Source organism: Rattus rattus, chromosome 13 (genome assembly GCF_011064425.1).
Source record: "Rattus rattus isolate New Zealand chromosome 13, Rrattus_CSIRO_v1, whole genome shotgun sequence".
Lineage (NCBI taxonomy): Eukaryota > Metazoa > Chordata > Mammalia > Rodentia > Muridae > Rattus > Rattus rattus.
Window position 1 is genome coordinate 68926083 of NC_046166.1, and position 22633 is coordinate 68948715.

General features: G+C 50.3%; 1 protein-coding gene across 2 annotated transcripts; it reads right to left on the bottom strand.

Moving 5' to 3' along the window:
- Positions 1–271: 271 nt before the first annotated feature.
- On the bottom strand, positions 272–10456 carry Cln8 (CLN8 transmembrane ER and ERGIC protein). 2 transcript variants are annotated; one of them, XM_032919124.1, is made up of 3 exons: positions 10199–10456; positions 3243–3901; positions 272–1809 (listed from the first exon to the last, which is right to left on the bottom strand). In XM_032919124.1, exons 2-3 carry the CDS (start codon positions 3783–3785, stop codon positions 1486–1488), a joined length of 867 nt encoding a protein of 288 aa, XP_032775015.1. In that variant the 5' UTR covers positions 3786–3901; positions 10199–10456; the 3' UTR covers positions 272–1485. The 2 variants fall into 2 exon arrangements, with proteins under 2 accessions (XP_032775015.1, XP_032775016.1); XM_032919125.1 differs by lacking the exon at positions 10199–10456 and adding an exon at positions 9859–10044.
- Positions 10457–22633: the final 12177 nt, after the last annotated feature.

The following is a 22633-nucleotide window of genomic DNA, read 5'->3' on the forward strand; positions in this document are numbered from 1 at the left end:
CTCTGCATCAGCTCCAGCTTCCTGCCCTGCTTGAGTTCCAGTCCTGACTTCCTTTGGTGATGAACAGCAATGTGGAAGTGTAAGCTGAATAAACCCTTTCCTCCCCAGCTTGCTTCCTGGTCATGATGTTTTGTGCAGGAGTAGAAACCCTGACTGAGACACTCCCCAACCGCATCCTGGTCCCATGAAGGCTTGTCAATATGTTCAGGACAGGCGGAGTGTTCTCAGACACTCAGTGAGCCTCAGCTCACGTTATCAGACAGGAAGCGTGTTTGGGTTTTGGAAAGAGCTGTCGTTTTATTAAACTTCTGCCCAGTTAAAAACCGCCAGGCTGGAGCCTGGACAAAGCAGACATGGGGGCTATGGGGTTTTCAGTTGATAATCTTAGGAATGCAAGGTAAGGGCTTTCTTAGACTGAAATAAATAGGCGTCATACATCCTGATAAAAGTTAAAGGGCTAACACGCAAAATATGCCAAGGCCGGCAATCCACGGCAGTCGGAAGTCACACATGATTTTCAAGAGCAACCACCATTTCACAGGTAGTTTTGACAAAAACAAAACAAAACAAAACAAAAAACCCTGTACAATTGTTCTCTGGGAAAAGTTTTTGTGTCCGCCGAGAGCATTGCTGGCCAGGGTCTGGAGGTCTAACCCGCAAACAGTGCTCATCATCTGGGCCCTAGCAACTCAGGATGAGCATCTCTGAGTGTAGGACCCCCTCACAGCCTAGAGGGGAAAGACAGAGCAGGATCGGGGGCTAGGGTAGCCACTTCGGTCAATTAGAAATAGCTCAAAGATCCAGACACCTTATTCTGTCAATTAAGAAATACGTCACTAAAAATTCTCATTTAAAAAAGAGGTTATTAGGTTCCTTGGGTTTTGTGGTTATTGTTGTTGTTTTTGAAGTACAAGATTTCACACCGCCACGGCGCCAGGAGGGGTGGACAAGGCTCTAGTAAGCCACCAACAAGAGCCCCTTACCATAACTGTGTCCTTCCGCCTCTGGCCACCAGAGGGCAGTGCACGGCCGCGGGCTTAAAAAAAAAAAATCCCACATGCTAGTAAACATTTTCTTAGGGTCGATTCGTTGCAACGAAAAAGTACGTGACTTCCAAATAAGGCACGTCCACACCCACGCGGGGGTCCTTCCTAATGAATCCTCTCGGGGATCCAGACTGGCCTCCTCGGCTGCCTGCACACGTGGCCGCCACAGCTCCTTCCCTAACACCACCTTGGCAGACAGGCTGTGGTTGGGCCCGGGCCGGAGGACTCGGAGGAGGTCATGATGGCAAAGACCTCTTGCAAGCACGTCAAGGCCCCAACAATACTTCATGGGTACTTTAGAATTAGTACTAAAGAACAAGTTAGTAGTCGCCTAGATCCAAACTCACTCTCGTCCTCATCTGTACGTGAAAAGTCACTGTCCGTGTGACCGCGGCTCGCCGACTGGCGTCGCCAGCCACCGGGGGTCCCTGGGTGGGCGCTACAGCCTCTTTTTCCGAGGCACCTGGCCATTGGTCCTTTCTTGCCGGTCGCCCTTGGCTTCCGGCTGTGCAAAGTTCCAATCCACGGGATTGAGAAGCTGCTGGGTCTTCTTGTGTGTCCAGTAAGGGTTAATGATGACTGTGAGCAGGGCCAGCCCGAAGAGGAACAGCGCCAAGTGGGGCAGGTACAGGCTGCTGGCGAGGGCGTCCCAGTGCTGGAAGCACACCCACCACATGTGGTAGGTAAGGATCATTCTGCAGTGAAACATGTGGATCATCAGCCACTGGTTCACCTTCCAGAACAGGGAGTGTGACCAGCCAGCCTGTGGACAAAGCGGACCCAAGTGTCAGTGTGAAAAGGTAAAAGGCATCCGTGACCTTCCCGAGCCGGAACTCAGCTCAAAGCCATAGGCGTCTGTCTCACCAGCGTTTGCTCTCCTGGGCTCGACTCCGAGGGAAGATAAAAGCCTCAGCCAGCGCCTTACCGGGCTGGCCTTCCTACGCTAAAGGCAAAACTCAAATCTTTCTATCTTGAATGAACACCACATCAACTGAACGGGACGTGCTTATCCAGGCATACGCACCCTGGAGCAATTTGGATAGACCGAGTGACCTGGTTCTGTTAGGGCCTGTTTCACCGCAGAGGGCCTTGGGGTGAAGGTTAAAATGGACTTGGTATAACACCGTGCCGTGAGCACAGAAGTGAATTTCAGCAGCTGTCGCTGAAGCTAAGAGGCCCTTGATGGCCTGCCACGGACATAAAGCCAAGCCCAGCCACCCAACCTAGACCAGGTGCTTCCTGATGCCAGCCTTCAGGCCTCCCCAGACAGCCAACCCCGGCACGGATGGGGCAGCTGCTCCCTCCGCGATGGGACTGTGCCCTGTGTGAACAGAATCTGGGAACTCGGTGGCTGGGGATGGGACCGCTGGGCCCAGTTTCCTGGAGTTCAGGAAGCTCAGAAGGCAAGGGCCACTGGGTCAGAGACCAGGCTCTCGCCTCTTGTGGACCAGGAACCAACTTCTGAATTCAGTAAACAAAAAAAAAGAAGGTTGCTCTCACACCACTGTAAAGATACATGATGTGTTGTAACAATCCCCTCACCCTCAGTCACTGACTTAAGGGGTGGCCCTTTGAGTGTACAGAATATCACAAATAGATCTCTTCAGAAAGTACTGAGGTAAAAAGGAATAATGCTTTCTAAGACATATAACACTAGGGACTTAGTCCTAAGAGCCACTGATCTTTCTTCTAACTCTTATTAGACTAAAATTTAAGAAGCTGAGTGTTGGGTGGTGGTGGTGCAGGCCTTTAATCCCAGCACTTGGGAGGCCAGCCTGGTCTACAGAGCTAGTTCTGGGGTAGCCAACCAAGGATACAAAGAAAACCTGTCTTGAAACACCAAATCCAGGCTGGAGAGATGGCTCCGTGGTTAAGAGCACTGACTGCTCTTCCAGAGGTCCTGAGTTCAGATCCCAGCAACCACATGGTGGCTCACAACCATCTGTAATGGGATCTGATGGTGTTGTCTGAAGACACCTACAGCTATAGTATACTTTTATATAATACATAAATAAATCTTAAAAAAATACCAATTAAACAGACACATAAATGGGAAGAAGCTAAATTCAGCCAGGTGATGTTTTACTGCACAGGTCCTAAGGCAGGTCCCAGTGACAATCCAGCCCTGCAGGCAGCCACAGGACCCCAACCCCACCCCACCCCCACCCCACCCCCAACCCCTCAGGACGCACTCACCTTCAGGAGCATCCAGGAAACGCAGGTGAAGGGCGTGCTCATCTCTAGGAGCAAAGTGGTCATGGCTAGGTAGTGGCCAGCTCTGAGATTGACCGCTGACCCAAGGAACCCGAGAAAGGCAAAGAGGTGGTGGACGACCAGAAACAAGTCAAAAGTACGGAAGAACAGGTTGGACAGGTGAACGGCAGCATTCTCGAAGAAGAAGAATCCGGTGGCAGTGGTGATGTGGAACCAGCACCAGTTCTGCTGCCCGAGAGCCTTGTTGGAGTAAAGCACGGGGTCTCCCAGCAGCGCCCACAGGCCTGCGGCTGTGCTCTGGACGCCGAAGACAGCGCGCGTCGCAGCCAGGTTCCAGAAGACCTTCTCTTTGGCCAACAGAGAGCGGTAGGTGGCATTCAGGGAGGACGAAAGCTGGTGGCAGACCACAAAGACGCCCAGGTAGAAGACAAAGCCAGCTACTGCTAGAGTCGATCGAATCTTCCAGGAAGCATAGTCCAGATCAAAAATGCTCTCCGCCACGCCATGGTTGCTCACAGGAGTCATGATCTTAATCTGGATGCCAGGAGTGTCCCTGGGGCCAACACGGGACAGCTGGGCTTGACACCACTCCTTACTTTCAGCGAAGCTGTCTCGAGGGTCATCGGGTACCCATCCTCAACCTGAAGAAGAAAGAAAGTTCACCCTGTGCTGACTCAGAAGAAACGTGAGGGCCAGAAACACCACTGCCTTCCTCCTACGCAGTCTACCCGCCCACCCCCCCGACCCCCGGCCCCACCCCTACCCCCCCCCCCACCGCAGGACAAAGGTGTGAGGAGCGTTTCTCAAATGCTCCGCCTCACTCTTTTTTTTTTTTAAAGATTTATTTATTTATTATATATAAGTTGTTGTCTTCAAACACACCAGAAGAGGGCATCAGATCTCATTACAGATGGTTGTGAGCCACCATGTGGTTGCTGGGATTTGAACTCAGGACCTCTGGAAGAGCAATCGGTTCTCTTAACCACTGAGCCATCTCTCCAGCCCCCTTGGCCTCACTCTTATGCTTACAAAGATTATAAACCCTGCGAGGTACCTAACAGAGAGCACAAGAGAGCAAGTAAGAGGAATCCGAGATGCTCATCACGAAGGGAGGCAGGCACTAACCTGGACATGGGGGCAAAGCTTTTCCCATAGTGCTCCAGTCTCAGTTATAATCTTTGCAGCAGCCTGGTTATAAACTACACAATCCAGAGGCTGAAGGGCTTTGGTTCCTCTGTAGGGCTAATAGAACTACCAGAGTAAGTCTGCGGGACCTATCGGCGTTCAGGTCGGGCTTGCTAACTTCCCTGGGCCCCCGGCCTCAAACTCTCCTGCACCTTGCTCAATGCTTCAGCTCTCGGGTTCTGAGTTCAAATCTCTCTGCACACGGCCTCCTGCCCCTGGCCCTGACGGGCTAGCTTAAATCCGTTTGCCTCACATGCCCTCTAGTCTGTGGAGAAGCACCAGGCAGTGGGTCTAATGCTCTCATGATGGCCTTCATACAAACTCGCATGCCCTCCGGGACCAAACCTGAGCTGCACTCTAGTACTTAGCCTCAGCCTGGATCACACCAGCCCTCTGAGGCAGGGGCAGGGGCAGGGGCAGGGGTAGGGGCAGGGGCAGGGGCAGAGGGCCAGCCTGTCCACCTTTATACCTCCACTGCCTGGTACGATGGCTGGTACACAGTAGGCCCTCGTGAAATACTTGTTGGAATGCATGCACAGATTCTAAATTGTTCATAAACAACAGAGGGTCATGTCAGCTGCAGCCTACTGTGTCTGTGGAACCGTAAAAACAAGAGTCTCGAGGCTGGAGGGAATTTTGAGACCTAATGGTTCTTTCACTTCCAGAATCAGTGTCGGCCACAGAAAGCCGGTCCCACAGCAGGAGGGACCAACCCTGGCCCTGCTTCCTTGGAGGGTGGGGGTGGGGGGGCGCTTCCTCAGAGCCGCTTGGTGGGGCAGAAGCAGAACATTACAGTACAGGGCTCTGCAGCCACCGACTGACCCGTGAGGCCGCAGAGTAAGTACCAGAAGCACTGCAGTAACTTTCTACCTACGCTAATTCTGCAGCCACAGGAAAGACCAGAGCACGTGGCTCAGGCTAAGCTCCAGTGATAGGGCCCATGCCTAAGGACAAAGAGTCAGTAGCCATTACACACGTAATTGGCAGTGGACCTATAGCCAAGGCCAACATCCTGAGTGCTGGTTTTCCCCTTACATGAACACAGGATTCAGCTGTGTGGGCCCAACTCTGATAGCCATGGATCCCCTGCAATCCTGGGAGCCCTGTGTCGCTGGCTGTCCCCAGTGTGTTTTTCCAGGCACACAGAAATGCTCTCTAGAGATGGCGACCTAGAGGCTGCTCCGTGCACTGCCTACACCTGCGGCCCACGCCCCTGCTTTGCAGCTACACTAGTTTATTTCACGCTCCCAGTGACTCCGAAGTTACTCTGACACAAAAATCTAACAGGTTCCCACAGGGCTGGGGTACCTGGCCTTGGTATTGGCTCTCCATTTTCTTTTTTCTTTTTCTGAGAACGGAGCTCTGAACACGTAATCCCCTCACCCTCCCACCTTGCTGAGTACTTTCCACTCTGTAACCCAGACATATTAATGTCCAGTCTAGGGCTAGGAGGGAAGGCAGATCTTCCTTTCAAGATCTGGAGGGAAAAAAGGCCCCCATTTTGCCTTGGTCCCCAAGTCATGAGACTGGGAGCAAGTTCCCATTTTGCTGTAATTGCGTCACTGTACTGGTGGCCAAGATGTCTGCTCCTGTGCAGCCTGGGCCTTGATCTGGGTGGACCCCCCCAACTCTGGAAATCTCTACTCGCTCCACTTCCTAAATCAAGGGACTCGATTACTGTCTCAACAAGGTTCTGGTTTGATCAGAGCAGGAGGAACCCTAGAGCACCAGGATCAGCGGATCAAACATGGCCCAGCTGAGTGGGTTCCCATGGCTTGGTTGAACACAGTGGCTGACCCCCGGACAAACAGGATAATAGAGTGTGAAGCACCCACTGCTTCAGGCACACCAAGCAGTCAGTTTCGTCTTCAGCAGAGAGAGAAGAGCTCCGAATCTTATAGGTATCTTTAGAGCGAGGGCATACAAAGGGAGCACTGCACATCCAGCAGTCACTGTACTGGCTGGTTTTGTGAGTCAACTTGACACAAGCTGGAGTTAGCACAGAGAAAGGAGCCTCCCTTGAAGAAATGCCTCCATGAGACCCAGCTGTAAGGCATTTTCTCAATTAGTGGTCAAGGGTGGGAGGGCCCAGCCCCTTGTGGGTGGTGCTATCCCTGGGCTGGTGGTCCTGGGTTCTATAAGAGAGCAGGCTGAGCAAGCCAGGGGAAGGGCATACAATAACTAACATCCCTCCATGGCCTCTGCATCAGCTCCTGCTTCCTGACCTGCTTGAGTTCCAGTCCTGACTTCCTTTGGTGATGAACAGCAGTGTGGAAGTGTAAGCTGAACAAACCCTTTACTCCCCAACTTGCTTCTTGATCGTGATGTTTTGTGCAGGGATAAGGCAGTTACTGACATGGACACAGCCGAACAGACCTCCTGGCCGTCTCAGAAAAGGTGCTGAACAGCTACAGAAGTGATGGATTGCACACCAGAACCCACATCACACTCCAATCCTTTCCATCCGTGCATGCTCGACACCTCCTGCTAGGTGCGTGTTTCTACAGGACAACTTTCGCAAGGCTCCGAGCAGCCTGTGTTGTCTTCGCAATTAACATCACCAATCAGCATCCTTCATCCGGGGAGTCGGCCGCAAAGTCAGGTTCCTCAGCCGTGAGAGTAGCAGGCTATGATCTGGCTGCGGGCAGCCTGTCTGGTGTTGGCATCTGCTGGCCATCCCTCCCTGGGGTCCTGCAGAGCCCTGCTGGGTCCCTCTGCAGAGTCATAGCTGTGCCCCGTAGGCAGAAGATGAGTAGAGGACCAGCTCGGTTCTCCTTTTGCATTTATGTCTGCTCCTCAAACTGACCACATCCCTCTCACACAAGAAAGGTAAAAAAGGGGTCACTGAGGTCGCCTTCTGCACGCCTGTTTCACACCACGCTCAATGTTGAGGACTCCTCCGGGCTGCTTACTGTGTAAAGCACACTGCACAGTGGAAAAGCATACAGGCGCCTGACGCTTCTCTCTGATAACACCTCAGGGCCAACACTGGCCACTGGATTCTCCCAGCATCCCTCAGTCCCCATACAGGGTTCTCCTGGCTGACACACCCTACCCCTACTCTACATTTCTCTAGCTCAGGAGCTGGGCTGCCCTACCCTATATAATCCAGTTATCTTGTCTACCCTGAGGGGCTCTTGCTCTCCCCTCTTCCCACCCACTCTCCTCACATGACCCGACTTGGGGTCATGTTCACTCTGGACTCTCCCAGCTACCTCTGCCTCTGGTGGTGTTCTCCCTCATATCTACAATAAATAATCTCTCCTCAGTCATAGCCATGGTCTCCTTTCCTTTGTTTTCCCCTTCATTCAACCATGAGACACACCATCTACCACCAACAGAGCACCCAGTAGCTTCATATCTCCAGTCGGGTGTGGCCTCTGGGGCACTGTAAGTTACCCTGACTTCTCTTCCCACAGTGGGGAACCATGGTCCAAAAGGCTGTGGGTTCACTGCACTCACAGGTTTTGTGTTTAGATGTAGAGCTCATGTTAATGAGAAATTAGAACAGGACTGGGTTGGATGTTACAAGGAGGAGCCGCCAGGCCATGTGTAGTAGATAAGAGTTGAATGAGCAGTCGGCTCACGTCAGCTCCGTGTCCAGCAGATAAGAATGAAGTACTATGTACTGATGTAATGCTAGTTCGTGACCGCTCCTTGTAGCCAATGAAAGCAGAGGCTCACAGCAGGCAGGCAGAGACTTTGATACTCTGACAGTGAAGATCACTATGCTGTCCAGCTCTCCGACCAGAGGACAACTGATGGCTGCCCCGGCTGCATCAAGTTAAGAGGACCCAAAGGAAGGAGCTGCAGCTTGAGACGCGCTGAGCATGGGACAGATTGCAAGCCTCGCCTCCTGTGAGTCTCTCCGCCACTCACTTCTGAATCAGGCACCCCCTGTGTGTGCTGTAGACTGTCGCTTGTCATGGTAGTGCGGAGCCTTGCCTGTGAGCCTCTCTGCCAGCCGCTTCTGAGTCAGCTACCCTAGGCCTGTGCTATGATCTGGTGTTTGTCATTGTACTGAATGAACCTTGAGACCAGGGGATGGAGAGATGGCTCAGGGGTTAAGAGCACTGACTGCTCTTCCAGAGGGCCTGAGTTCAATTCCCAGCAACCACATGGTGGCTCACAACCATCTGTAATGGGATCTGATGCCCTCTTCTGGTGTGTCTGAAGACGGCTACAGTGTACTTATATATAATAAATTAAAAAATCTTTAAAAAAAAAGGGGGGGGTTTGGGGATTTAGCTCAGTGGTAGAGCGCTTGCCTAGCAAGCACTTGGCCCTGGGTTCGGTCCTCAGCTCCAGGGGGAAAAAAAAAAAAAAACCCCGAGATCACACGGTATCTGGACCCTGTCTCTCCCTCCCAGCATTAAGTGGGACATGACTTGCACGCTAACTCACACGTCTTAGCTCAGCACTCTTACGGTTACTCACAGTAGATACCGTCCCACAGTGGCTGTCACTATATCAATAGAGCATGTCATGGACTACAGGCATGACGACTCTCCTAACACTTTCGGAATCACACACAGGCAGCTGGCCAAAATACTTGCCCGTCACCAAAAGAAATATATGCTTAACAAAACGAGAAAAAAAACAAACAAACCCAGAAACCTGGAAATAGAGAACTGAAACCCGTAATCCTCTGAGAGAGCTCTAAGCAATACCACGAGTTTTGGGCACACGCTGAGTCAGTCTTTCTCTAGATAAGACCTTTCCTTTTTATTAACAGTAAACAGGCCTCTGTTTACTCTTTCTTTAGCAACACATCAGTAATGCCTCTCACTAATCCTCTCCCATACGGTTCGCAGTGGCCTAAGAGAAACATCACTGGGATTTATTTACCTAGTAATCTAGTATCCTAACAGGATTCTCCAGATTCCCACTATCACACTAAGATATTCTGTACTCAATTTCCCAGGGACCTGTTCAGAGAGAACTTCCGCGGAGTCTCAAAGGGAGGCCCAGGTCTACGAGCACTGTTTCCATAACAACTAAGTACCTGAAGGCTAGAGCAGGTTTAACGAGAGCCTTGGAAGGCTTGGTTGGGTGTAAAGGAATCTCCTATTTTCAAAATATCTGATGTTTCCTTAATCGTGGCCTCTTCCAAATGCTCACGCTCTTCCTGAAAAGTTTAAATAAAAAATAGAAAACATGGGAACACGTCCAGTGTATGGCTACAGATTTCATACATAAACACTGACAAATACCGACAGAATTTCAAACAGCACTAAGGAACTGTCACCCAAGTTGTCCTTCTCACAGTCTTAAAACCCAAAAGGCCTTAGGCATCCTTTTTTGAGGCAGCACCCTAGCCCCAGGACCTGTTACGTCCTGTGGTGTGCAGAGAGCAAGGTGTCCTTCCTACTCTCCCTCCCCTACACTAAGTGCTGACACCGCCCAGTCTTACCTCTCGGTGATCGGGTGATCTGGTCAACATAGCCTTTCACCCTCTGGTCCCATGATGATCCACACTCAAGTTCCCCATCCCCTAGCACTGTACTGACCTAGCCCTGCGTCCCGTCCCTCTCGCCCCAAGACTGGTTCACCACTGTGCTGCCCCACGTTCTCTTGCATCCCAGGTCGACCTATCCAATAGGACCCAGACTGGCTCCTCCACCCGCGCCCCTGCTGGCCCATGACCTAAACATGGAAAAACCCAAACCCAGTGGAATTCTTCCTCCTCGGGCGGCCAGGCAATGGCAGCCCCGCTGCAGGCGGGTGTATACAGGGTACCCTCCGCATCTCACCTGCATTCAGGTGAGCAGAAGGGGGCGCTGCCTCTTGACCCATCAGCTACTCAGACTCGCTGTCCCAGGAGCCCCTGAGCCGTAGACACACCCCGTGACAGGAGCCAGAGAGGACAGGATACCGGCGGGTGGGTGGCACCTGTGACTAGGACCCCACGCCCATCTGGGTCCCCGCCTCAGCTGGCGCACGGGGTTTGGGCCATCCCGCCCCTAGCGCCAGAGAAATCACCCACGACACTGTCGCGCGCTGAGCAAACACTGTCTACTGCGCACGCGCACTGCTGAAGACAACAGACCTAAGCCTCGCCTCCCTAGGACACTACCAAGGCAGTCTCAGGGGTGCGGACCATCCCATCCAGCGCCGCGGGGGCGCCTGGAGCCAGTTACACAGTTGACAGTGCGCTATGCTAGATTTGACTATCATGGGTTAAGTTGGTGCTGGAACCTTGAAGAATGGTACGGAGAAGTCCGTGGGGAAAATTCCTCAACCCTCCCTCAACTGACCCTCCACGATCCTCTGGGTGGACATGTCCTCAAGACCCTCCCATGTACACCCCTTCACTCCCTGTCCCTCCCCTCTTTCCTAAATCCCTAGGCCCTCTGACGTCAGAGCACAGAGTTGAAACGCAAGCGCACGGATCTCCTGATTGGTGCTGCCTAACGTAGGGCCAAGGCTTGGAACTCCCAGCGACTGGTTGGAGCCGATATACATGCTCACGCGGACAAAAGGGACGGGACTGTGACCCTTGCTACAGCAGGCAAGCTCCTGTCTGCACAAGGACAGTGCCGGCATATGGTCCCTAAGGAAAAAGTGACTGGGGGGCGCGTGCGGAGCTGCTCCGTGTACCTGCTAAGAGCTGACGCTAGTTCAGAGCCAGCATTACAAGAGAGGCAAAGACCTCCCAACACAGTTCACCCCCATTACCTACCAATCACCTGGGGCAGGTAGGATAGTGTCCAGTGAGCAGAAAGTCAGCACTTAGAGAACCGGCATCCAGCTAGCATAGCAGGAAAAGCAACCTGACTCCGGAGTCACATCTGGCCTCTGCACTCCTTGTGCAATGTCAGCTAGTCAGGTGTTTTCAAAAGCCAGACTCTTATCTAGATAGGGCAATTGCCCACCCCTACCCTGGATTGCAGACAGGTGGCCACAGAGCACAGCCCGCCCCCAGAACCCTTTATCATACCATCTTGATAATTAGCAGGATAGCTAGTTTAAAAGACTCTAGAAGGAATAGAGTCCTGTACAGTCCCACCCTCCTGGTTCTGATTTTGTCTCGGAACACCCAGAAATTGCAACATAGTTAACCAGGCCACCTTCAGAAGTACCTTTGAGAAACATCACACAAGATGGATAAAATGGCCAATGAGCTGTGTCTTCAGCCCTATGCTGCAAGGGTCCCTTTGGAAATCAGCGCCACCACCGAGTAACCTATTTACAGCAAAGAGTTTACACTCACATTCAAGTTTTGTTATTTCCCTGAGGTTCCATCAATATTTGGTGCACCCCCTGAGTCCAAGGCTTAGTCTTTCTACTCGGCTAGTATGAACAATAACATAGTGTCAAGATCACCCCGAGCTGCTTGAAACCCTGTGTCAAAATAACAAAATAGAGATCTGGGTATGTGAGCACAGCTTGGTAATATTGACCAAAGGAAGGTCAGGGGTTAAAGGTCATCTTCAGGGAAGGAGTTGATATTAAGGCCAGCCTGGGTTAGACTGATTACAGACAAACGCATTTCCCGTTTGACCTCTGTCCCTGCATCCTCACCTGCAAGTTGAGGAACTCACTTTCCATCTGGCCAGCCTGGCTGGAGGCCTCCTCTAAGCACTCTTTAAGCTTCCCTTGTGTCAGGCTCCCACACCACACTGCTCACTCATCCACACAGATGTTACAGTTGCCTGCCCCAAGCACTGTGACAAACATTCCACGGGACCATAACCAGCACATGGTGAGTCTCAAGGAAGTTTGAGACTCCATTACTGTGCCACGGGCCATTTGGAGAAGGCAATTGGAATGAGTTCAATGGAGGTGGTGTGTGGGGGAGGGGAGGAGAATTTAACACTCATTTCCTGGTAGTAAAAATGTACTCATTGTGACATTTCGTTGTTCCTTGGGTATCGATGTTCAGTGTGGCATGTCCAGAAATATACACAAATAAAATAATAAAAAGATTTTATCCTTACAAGGCATTAGGGGATGGGTAATAAGAATTCTCTTGCTGGGAATTTGAAAGAGATCAGGGGTGGGGGCGGGGTGGTATATGTGTGAGGGAAAGGGAGGGGCGAAATGATGGAATTATCTTATCTCGAGAGTAAAAGAAGACATTTCTCCTACCTAACTCTTGCTTCTGGACTCTAAACATGGCGGAGTCCTCAAAGGGGTGTGTCTCTGGGTGAGAGATGGAGAGAGATTCCTAGATTTGGGCCCACAGAGTCATTTCCCAGAGATCAGGGACGTTTATGGGAACGGGAGACGCGGGCTCTTATATCTATTCAACCCATACTGTATGTTAACCGCAAGCTCCTCTCCTCCTCGTCAACCATATGTGCAATGTGCCTGGCCCTTGTCTTGTGGTACAGGATAATGCATGCTATCTCTAGGGAGAAACTGCCTATCAACCGGCACCTTACAGAGAAAATGCCCTCAAAAATGGATGGGTGAAGTGGGGTGTGGTGGCACATGCTTTTAATCTCAGCTCTTGGGAGGCAGAGGCAGGCAGATCTCTGTGAGTTTCAGGCCGGCTTGGTCTACAAAGAGAGTTCCAGGACAGCCAGGGCTACACAGAGAAACTAAAGGACGGGTGAGGCAGAACAGAAAGGTAGGGGAGATCATGGGAAAATAAAGGAGCCCTTACCCCAGAATCTGAGTAAATTCACTGTAAAGTTTGCCTACGATATTCCTAGGCCACATTCCTTTTTAATAGAGATTTTGCAAACACGAATGATAAAATTCCAATGAGCCATACGTGAGGGCCTCAGTGGGTTCAGCTGCAGTGTTCTCCCAGCCATAGACCTAGAGTTTTCTGAGCATTTCAGACAGGAATATGAACTTTGTCCACACTCAGGCACATGCCTTAACTCTCAGTCCTAGTACAGACAAGGTTTCCTCCACCCTTGTGAGCCGTATTCTTACTTGGTGGGGCTGTAATCTTGTCCATTGTTCCTCAAAAACCACACTGTGAGTTCGTTTACTGAAGGAAAAGTAAGCTCTCAGTCTTTGGCTGTGTGCTCTCCTTTTTGTAAGTGCTTGACTATTAACCCTGGAGCTTACACTAGTGATTTTTTTTCTCAGTCAGCTGCAACTCGGCTTTCTGCCAGCTTATTCACCTCCCCACCCCCTTTGAAAAGACCAGTGTTAAACCCTTTTCCTTAATCCCCCTTGGTTCTAGTTCAAATGTTTGCCTGAGAGTCTGCACTCAGTCTGTTCTTCCTGTTTTTGCCTGCATTTATTGGAAATGGAATTGGAATTACAAACTGTCACAAGCTACCCAATGTGTGCGCCAAGAACGGGACCCAGGTCACCTGGAATAGCAGTCAAAACTCTTAACCATGGAGCTCTATTACATGTGTAATCACCGGGACAAGCCTCCTGCATCTGTTATCAGATGGGCCCTCAGCGCTGTTAAGACCGGATTTACAATGTATCAAAGGAATAGCTACATGCTCCTCTCTGCACTTGGGTGTTCCTAGTGGCACATCTCAACCTAGTTCCCAGCAAGACCCAGCTATGCTCTCAAAGTCCTGACCTCAGGCCAGTTTTAGCAAGAATCCTATCGAGTTGGTACAACAAAAAAAGAAAGAAAAAAGAAAAAAAAATCCAGCCTTGCTTGCAGATAAAATTCTGGCAAGAGGGCAGCTTTATTATCATTTGGCTTGTTACCAGGCAGAAGCCTCTTGTAACAAGATCATTGTCTTAACTTGGGTGTTTATTTCTCCTCTGTCGTTTCCTACTTCGCTCCCCCCACCACACACACACACACATACACACCCTGTTCCTACTGCCCTGGATTTCGACTTGAGTCCATTCTTGTCCCTGCTATAGAACCTCACTACAGGGTATAACCCCTCCTACAACCTGATTGAATGTTCCTTTTTTTTTTTTTTTAATTTAACTTTTGCGAAATTAAAGTTCCTTTTTTTTTTTTTTTAAAAAGGCCATAAGGGAAGGTTTCCTGTGGGTATAAACATACTCCATGTCCTAAAACCACGCCTTCACCTAAGTCTTCTGGACACCTGGTGAGTTCTGAGCCTTGAGGTCCAGGGCCTGCAGCCAGGAATGGGCCTTTGGGCAGAGAATTTCCGGGAAGGTGACCTTGTACTAGAGCCTTCCTCAGCCAAACCTGTGATCACAGTGTTGTTGGTCTCTACATTGAGAGCAGATCTCATGACCCCAAACTCTGCAGTCTGTACTCAGTCGCAGGGCAGGGCAGGACTCACTGGAAGTGGGAAGTTAATGGTAATAATCATCTAAATCTTGGGGGTGGGGGTGGGAGTGGGAGTGGGAGTGGGGGTGGGGCAAAGATATTGCCCTAGCAGTCAGCTACAAGTAAAGTACTGAAAGTGACATGGGCAGTCATACAGCTCTCATCTGGGTGACTTAGTCTTGTGGGGACATGTGTCCATATCTAGGGGCTTTTGTTGGTGTCCACAACTTGGGAGGCAGGGTGGTGAGGAGCTTCTGGCCCCTGGAGGGGAAAAGGTGCCAAGTCAATCCACAGCAGAAATTATCAGCACGGAATGTCACCAGCCAGGAGGGTAAAAAATAAAACCATACCTAGGAAGAAGAAACACCCCTGGCTTAACACTACAACACCACTACAACATTTAGTTGGTGGTGCTGCTCTAGTAGGAATCATGGGGGTGGGAGGGTATTGTTTCCAAAAGGAAGCATTAGTGGAAGACACTGTGCTTTAGTAGGAACTGTCCAGAGAACACCATGCTTCAGTCTGAGCCACTAGTAAGATTATGCTACAGTCTAGGAAGAAACTAGGAGGAAGCGTGCTCTTCCCCAGCAGGCTTTACAACGGTCTGTGCTGCACTTCCTGGGAGGATGCTAACCGGCAGTGCTGGGACTCCGGTAACATAGAGGGGGTTTTGGTTTCATTACTCACCTCTCCCCCCGCCCCGTGTGTGTGTGTATGTGTGTGTGTGTGTGTGTGTGTGTGTGTGTGTGTGTGTGTGTGTGTGTGTGTAAGTCAGAGAACATGGAGAGCATCATCATTCTTCAGCGGCCTTCCATCTTGTATTTGAAACGGGTTCTTCTTGGCCTGACAGTCTGCTACCTAGGCCCAGATAGGCTAGCTGGCCAAGTGAGTGGCCCATCCTCCCGTCTGCTTCTCGTGTCATTATTGTTGAGGTGACAGGATATGCATCGTCATATCTGACTGTTAATATGCATGGTAGGGATCCAGACTCAGTTCGCTGACTGAGCCAACTCTTCAACCAGACCTAGAGGGGTTCAGGCCAAATTTTTCCTTCCTTTCTTATCTTTGATTTTCTTCCTCTTCTCTTCATCAACTTTTTCCTTGCACTCCCCCTTTTCCCTCTTTCCATGATGCTGGGGATCTATTTAAGTCTTCTTGATGGTAGGCAAACCTTATCAGCCACTTTTCCAGACACAAAAACAAATCAACAAAAAACTACATTGTTTTCTTTTTTTCCAGAGACAAGGTTTCACTATGTCGCCCAGACTGACCTCAAGTTCCCGATCTCCATTAGTCTTTCTAAATCCTCCTGCCTCTACCTCCTGAGTGGTTGTGACCTCAGAAACATTGTAAACCCTCTCAGACTTAGGACAACTTCACTTTAATACCTCCGCATAACCAACCTGATTTTTGTTCCAGTTACTAGTTAAGCAACTTAACAGACTGAAAGCTCTCCTTTGTTGGCCAACACAAAGAGTACTGCGACATGAATCAAATATAAGGCCACATAAAAACCATTTAGTAAATTATGCTGTGATAATTCTACTGTTTCAAACATTAGACACATTGCAATCAAGTAGGCAAGGACAGGAAACAGTAACAGAGGCCCCCAATGTGGGATGCTCCAGGCAATGTTGTAACAACATAGATGGAAATACTGTCCCTAGGATATGTTCCTACTGTTTAAAGGCAACCTGAAAATTCAGAACTCAAATGAACAGTGCTTGGGGGTGGAATTGGCTTGACTTGTCACTCCATCTGTAGTATACACAGAAGAGGGACTTCTTACCTTAGGCCTGTTTTCCCCTCATCCTTCCCCAATCTTTTAACAGCCCATCTAGTTACCCATGGCAGTCTAAATTCTGGAAAAAAAAAAAAGGTGTCTAAAACACACAGCAGCCCGCCCACCCTTAGAGATTGACTTACCAAAAGATAATATATCCAAATGGAAATATACAGACACCAGCTCAGGAGGTGTGGGTCAACTTGGCTTTCAAAGAAAAAGACAGGAGGAGGCAGGAGGGTTCCAAACAAGAGGAAAGAAGACTCTGAGGCTTAAGTTTCCACAGAACAGCCTCTCTTTCCCACGGGTAGTCTGAGGAAAAACACCCCATACCTAGCTAACCTCCCCGACTCCCCACCGGGACAGGGTTTGGGATGGAGAAAAACATACTTCCTTGTCGAGATTGGACTTGAATAAACCCCCTTCCTCCCACCAAAGTATTTCCACGTTTTTCATAAAGCAGTGAGGGGGCAATCTTCAGGCTTTCCTGACAGGAGTGCATTGTTCCTTCTATTCCATAATGGCCCAAACGAAAACTCACCTAAATGTTTTCGTTCCAGCTCTTCACCACAGGAACTTAGATGTGTAACTGAGGAATCAAACCGAGAAGAGCTGAACCAAAGCCACAGACAGGCCGGCTGGGAAACACAAATTCCAAACAATTCCCAAAGTGGCAAAGGGACAAGGCTCCAAATATCCTTGCAGTTACCGGCAATCAGAGCCCGTCCTACCTTCTCTGGAGGCTGACAGAACCAGGCAGGCAAGGCGTTTTTAATAAATTACTTCGTAGGCAGGCCTTCGCCAGGAATGATGCCTAAGTCACCCTACTGAACAGGCATTCAGGACGTCTAATAGGAAGCAGTCCTGTTACCAAGGGATGCGATCATTGCACCCCACCTGCTGCATGCTCTCCTGGCAGTGGCCAGCCGGAGCCCAGTTGTCAGACCTGTTGTGTAAGCTACTTAAAGCACATCAGGTGATGCACTGTGATACAGCATCCTGTCAGACCTGTGTGGGCAAGCAGCCTCCTCAAGTGGGTGACCCAGATGGTGAACACTAAGGCTCCCAGGAAGGGGGAGAGTCACACAGCCTGGCAAGAGTATACCCACTTAGCTTCTGATTCCTAAGCACACAGGAACAAAACTCTTGACAATACACATAATTTGGCTTTTGTCCCCCTCTCCAGAAATTAACAGCGCAGTTTGTGTTAAAGAAGCACCAAGAAACAGGTGGTTACTGGTTCGTAGAAAACCAGTGCAACAACTCATTGTCGGCTTTAGACTTTACTTATTCAAAATTTATCTATGTATGTATCTAGGTGTTCGTTAGTTTATTTGTTTGTTTATGGTTTTTGTGAGACAGGCTTTCTCTGTGTAGCTTTGGCTGTCCTGGAACTTGGCTCTGTAGACCAGACTGGTCTCAAACTCATAGAGATCTACCTGTGTCTGTCTCCCAAGTGCTCAGATTAAAGTTGCGAGCCACCATCACCAGGCTTTTGTATGCATGTATGTTTGTGCAACAGTCGCATGCCTGGTACCCTCAGAAGTAGGTATGGGGTCTCCTGAAACAGGAGTTACAGGCAGTTATGAGCAGTCGTGTGGGTACTAGGAATCAACCCCAGTCCTCTGGAAGGGCAGTAACTGTTCTTAGCCACCGAGCCATCTCTCCAGCGCCCGCTCTACTCTTTTTTGTAAAGGACCCACTTTCCAAAGCCAGGCACATGGCTAAGGCCTCAGTGGAGGCTTTATGTTCCTGTGATATCCGTGCATGTGTTGTGGTTTATACTTGCCGTGTTGGAGGTGACTTCAGACACCCTTGGGGCCTGGCTATTCGCCCAGGTTCACAGATGTGGGAAGGTAGCCAAGGTCTGTCTACAGACACCGACTAACCCACAGTGCACCCGCCCCACCTATCGGGCTTTACTACCCTGGAGATTCTAGCTCCTCCTCCTGCCCCTGTTCCCTGCCTACATCTTGCTTCCTGGCATCTCAAGGCTGAGTGGGTGCTTCTTGTGACCTGCTTGGTGTGTCTGTCTCCAGTTCCTAGGGATTTGGTGGGAATAGACTTTTTTCACAACAGTGGTGGGTAGACACTAGGCTCTGTAGGCAAAAAGACCCCGAGGTGGTCTACACAGGAGAGCAAGACCTGATACCTGGGGATTCTGGAGCTCTGGACTGAGCTGTGGGGGTCCAGGTTCCTTCTGTCGTTTGTGGAGTTAGATGTGGGAGAGAGGAGCATGGGGTGGCTGCCAGAGTCAGAGAAGCTTTGTGCAGACAACAGTGCACTGTCTATCAGCCCTGGCTTGCTCTGGGTTTGGCTTATCTGACTGGGTTCCTCTGGATGGGTGTTTTGACACTCTTTGGGCCCTGTGAGGCCGCAGTCTTCCAGGAGCAAGTTACCTACAAATAGATGGAGGTAACTGAGTGCCTAGTGCATGTACCAAGGCGACTGGGGTAGCGAGGATGTCTGTCTCACCTTCTAGCATCCGCCTCCACAGGATGCCTGGTCTTTCCCCGCCGTGTGGCTGCTGGTTTCTCTAGGAAAGCAGCTTCACGGAGCAAAACACATGTACCCCCCGAGATAACGCCGTGCCATTCATTTTGAATACGTTTTATTTTATGTGTCCTGTGTAACCTGTGTGTCCGACCAGCATTTGCATACCGGGTGCCCTCAGAGGTCAGAAGTACGGGATTTCTTGGAGCTGGAGTTACAGTTGTGAGCTGTCATGTGGGTCACCTGGGTCCTGTGGAGAAGCAGCAAGCGCTCTTAACCACTGAGCCATCTCTCCAGCCCCTGTGCTATTCCTTTAAAGGACCCATTTGTCCAGGCCAGGCACATGGCTAAGGCCTCAGTGGAAGGAAAGGATGTCACCGATGGATGCTGGTCTGGTCACCTTAGAATTAGACTCTAGGTGCTGCTTAGTCAGAAGTGTGATGAATCCAGGCTACAATCACAGTGTGTTTCCCCCCGAACTCATGAAATCCTTATCCACAGGGGAGGTACTGAGGAGTACCTCCTCATCCACATCCACCACCACTACCACCACCTCCACCACCACCACCACCACCTTGGTTTTATCAAGACAGGGTTTCTCTGTGTAGCCCTGGCTGTTCTAAAACTTGCTTTGTAGTCCAGGCTGGCCCTTGAACTCATAGAGGTTTATCTACCTCTGCCTCCTGAGCACTGGGATTAAAGGCTTTCGCCCCCAGGCTCAGCTCACTGAGGGATCCTTGGAAAGATAGGAGGTCAGAAATGTACAGTTCTATGTAGTGATCGGAGTCCTTATGAAGAAAACCCAGAATGGTCTTTGCCTCTTCACTGTGTGAGGACACAAAGAGAGGACATCTGACCCTGTACCAGAGAATAGCTGTCTGAGGGGACAGAGTCTGTCCTGCCCAACTCTAGGCGACCGGCCGAGCTCCAGAAATGTGAAGCAAATGCTTGGTGCCTAAACTACCAGCTAATTACTTTGACACCTGAGCTTTCACAGAGGCCCCCTTCCCTGGCCGGCCACTTCCTACCACTCACCAGGAATGTCACAGGCCTCTGCCTCCAGAAGAGCCTAGAGAGGAGGAGGGTGGGGTCCTCCTTCCCACCTGACTCTACCTTCTCTCAGCCTTGTGGGGAGCTCTGTGGTTCACTGACTGAATCAGCACTTCAGCTCTTGGGGCACGGTCAGCCTCAGGAAGGAGCCTCCCTTGGTCCTCAGCTATTTAACTTTACCTCATGCATTGGTCTGGAAGCCCTGGGAGCCTCATAGCTCATGCTTCCCAAAGATCGTTCTTAAGGGTGCTCTCCCGGGCACCAACAAAAGCTCATTTAGGTGGAATGGCTATGGGTCCCCAATATCCAGGTTTTTAGGCTGTTTCTGAGGGTCAAACAGATGTTACCAGACCATGTGTTTAAAGACCCCATGCCTGAGTGACCTCAGAGTCCTCACATGGGTGACTTAGCGCCCCCACACTGGGTTCAGCTAATCTCTGATGGCCTCTCTCCCAGCTCCTCCACCTCCAGGGATACAGAGAAGTTTCCAGGAAGAACACTGGTCCACAGACAAGTGCAGCCTCTCTCCCTGTCTTCCCCTAGCATTTGGGTGATTGTGGAAAAGCAGGTCTGGCTGGTATGGGAAGGGCCACCTTTTGGAAGTTGTCTGATCTCTGGCTTGTTATGTGGCTGTAGAGTATGAGGCACCAGAAATGCATGATCCAGCTATGAGTCTTGATGTAATTTTCATTCTCCCCATCTCTACTGGCTGGGTATGTGTGTCAACTTGACACAAGCTGGGGTTATTACAGAGAAAGGAGCCTCCCTTGAGGAAATGCCTCCATGAGATCTAGCTGGAAGGCATTTTCTCAACTACTGATCAAGGGTGGGAGGGCCCAGTCCATTGTGGGTAGTGCCATCCCCCCACCCCCCGGGCTGGTGGTCCTGGGTTTTATACGAGAGCAAGCTGAGCAAGCCAGGGGAAGCAAGCCAGTAAGTAACATTCCTTCATGGCCTCTACACCAGCTCCTGCTTCCTGCTCTGTATGAGTTCCAGTCCTGACTTCTTTTGGTGATGAACAGCAACATGGAAGTGTAAGCCTAATAAACCCTTTCCTCCCCAGCTTGCTTCTTGGTCATGGTGTTTTATGCAGGATACACACCCATTGTCTCACTACATAACATGGTAGCAGCACCTTGCAAACACACTGGTTTTCTGTTGGCGGGAGTGCTTTGACTTTGCTTAGGGGAATTTTTCTTTTGCATGGGTATGTGTGCATGGTATGCACTTACGAGTGCTTGTTTGTTCTCATGTGTGTGGGCACACATGTGCACGTGCGGAGGGCAGAGGTTTATACTGGCTGTCGTCCTCGTTCACTCTTTACTTTGGCTAGTTTTGCCAACCATCTTGTCCCAGGGATCCCCTGTCCCTGCCTCCCCAGTGCTGGGATTAAAGAAGGTCCCCATTCCTGCCAGATGCTTGCCTGGGTTCTGGGAATCTGAACTCTGTTCCTCTTTTACTATAACTCACGATGCAGTTGCTTCATGGGCTAAACCAATTCCCCAGCCGGAGAAATCCTTTCTTACCATGCCCTCATTCATTTCTAAGCACTAAGGAAGCTAGTCTTTCTCCTGAAAAGATCATCGAGCTCACTGGTTCTCAGCCTTCCTAATGCTGCGACCCTTGCATACAGTTCCTCATGTGGTGGTGACACCTCCTTCCCCAATCATAAAAGTATGATTTCCTTGCTACTTCATATCTCTAATTTTGCTACTGCTATGAGTAGTAATAAAAAATCTGTGATTTCAATGACCTTAGGCAATCCCGTGACAGGGTTGTTTGATCCCTGTCGGGACCCAGAGACTGAGAAGCATGGATTGAATGGACACAAACAGAGTACACGGGAGATAGAGGCAAGGAGAGACAACAGAAAGAGACAAAGGCAAAGACAGAGACATACTAGAGATACAGAGATAAAGAGAGAGACACAAAGAGGAAGTGTGGAAATATCCCCTGGGAAGGGTTTTTCTACAAACCATAGAAGTCTCTGGGGGCTCGGGGCTTGGTAACTGAGGCTCCAGGGCATTGACAGAAGCCAGCACAGCAAGACCAATATGGTGGGTGGGTCTGAATCTCTACGCCAACTAACAGTACAGAACTGAGGAATGTTCTGTTCATGACCAGCCAACAGGTCAGTGAAGTGCTGGATGCTTCTCTTTCCTTGGAGGAGTGTGCAGTGCTGTCGCTTCCATAGTTACCTGGTCTTGAGAGACAGGATCTGGAGAGATGCTCTTGATTCAGGGTTGGCAGGCCAGGGATTGCTATGGGACCCCGGGGAAGGCCATGGAGGTGACTGGCTGTAGAGCAAGGTGCCATCCCTTTAGTGATAGTTTCATTGACCTGTAGGTACTATGATGAGGTCTAACCCCGGAACTCAGATGGAGAGTAAATGGGCTCTCCAGTTGTCCCCAGGGTCCCTCTGCTCTATCCTGAATACCTGGGGCCAGCATCTGAGAGTGGAGAATGTGTTTCATAGTAGGGAATAACAATAGCTTTGGCTTAGAAGCCCGAGAGCTTTCTACAGAAAGACCCGAGTTCTGGGAATTCCAGTCTGAGAGTGTTCTAAAAAGATGGGCAAGTGGATTTCAGCACAAAACTGGAGCCCAGTGAAAATGGTCCAGACACCGAGATGATCCCCTTAAAAGGGAGGGACAAAGTTTGAAACTCACTTCCCTGTAATTC

Excerpts from the sequence above, each read along its gene's own strand:
- Cln8 (XM_032919124.1), bottom strand. The coding sequence starts at position 3,785 with ATGACTCCTGTGAGCAACCATGGCGTGGCGGAGAGCATTTTTGATCTG. Across the intron at positions 1,810-3,242 it reads TTTCCTGGATGCTCCTGAAG|GCTGGCTGGTCACACTCCCT; the intron begins GTGAGTGCGTCC and ends CTTTGTCCACAG.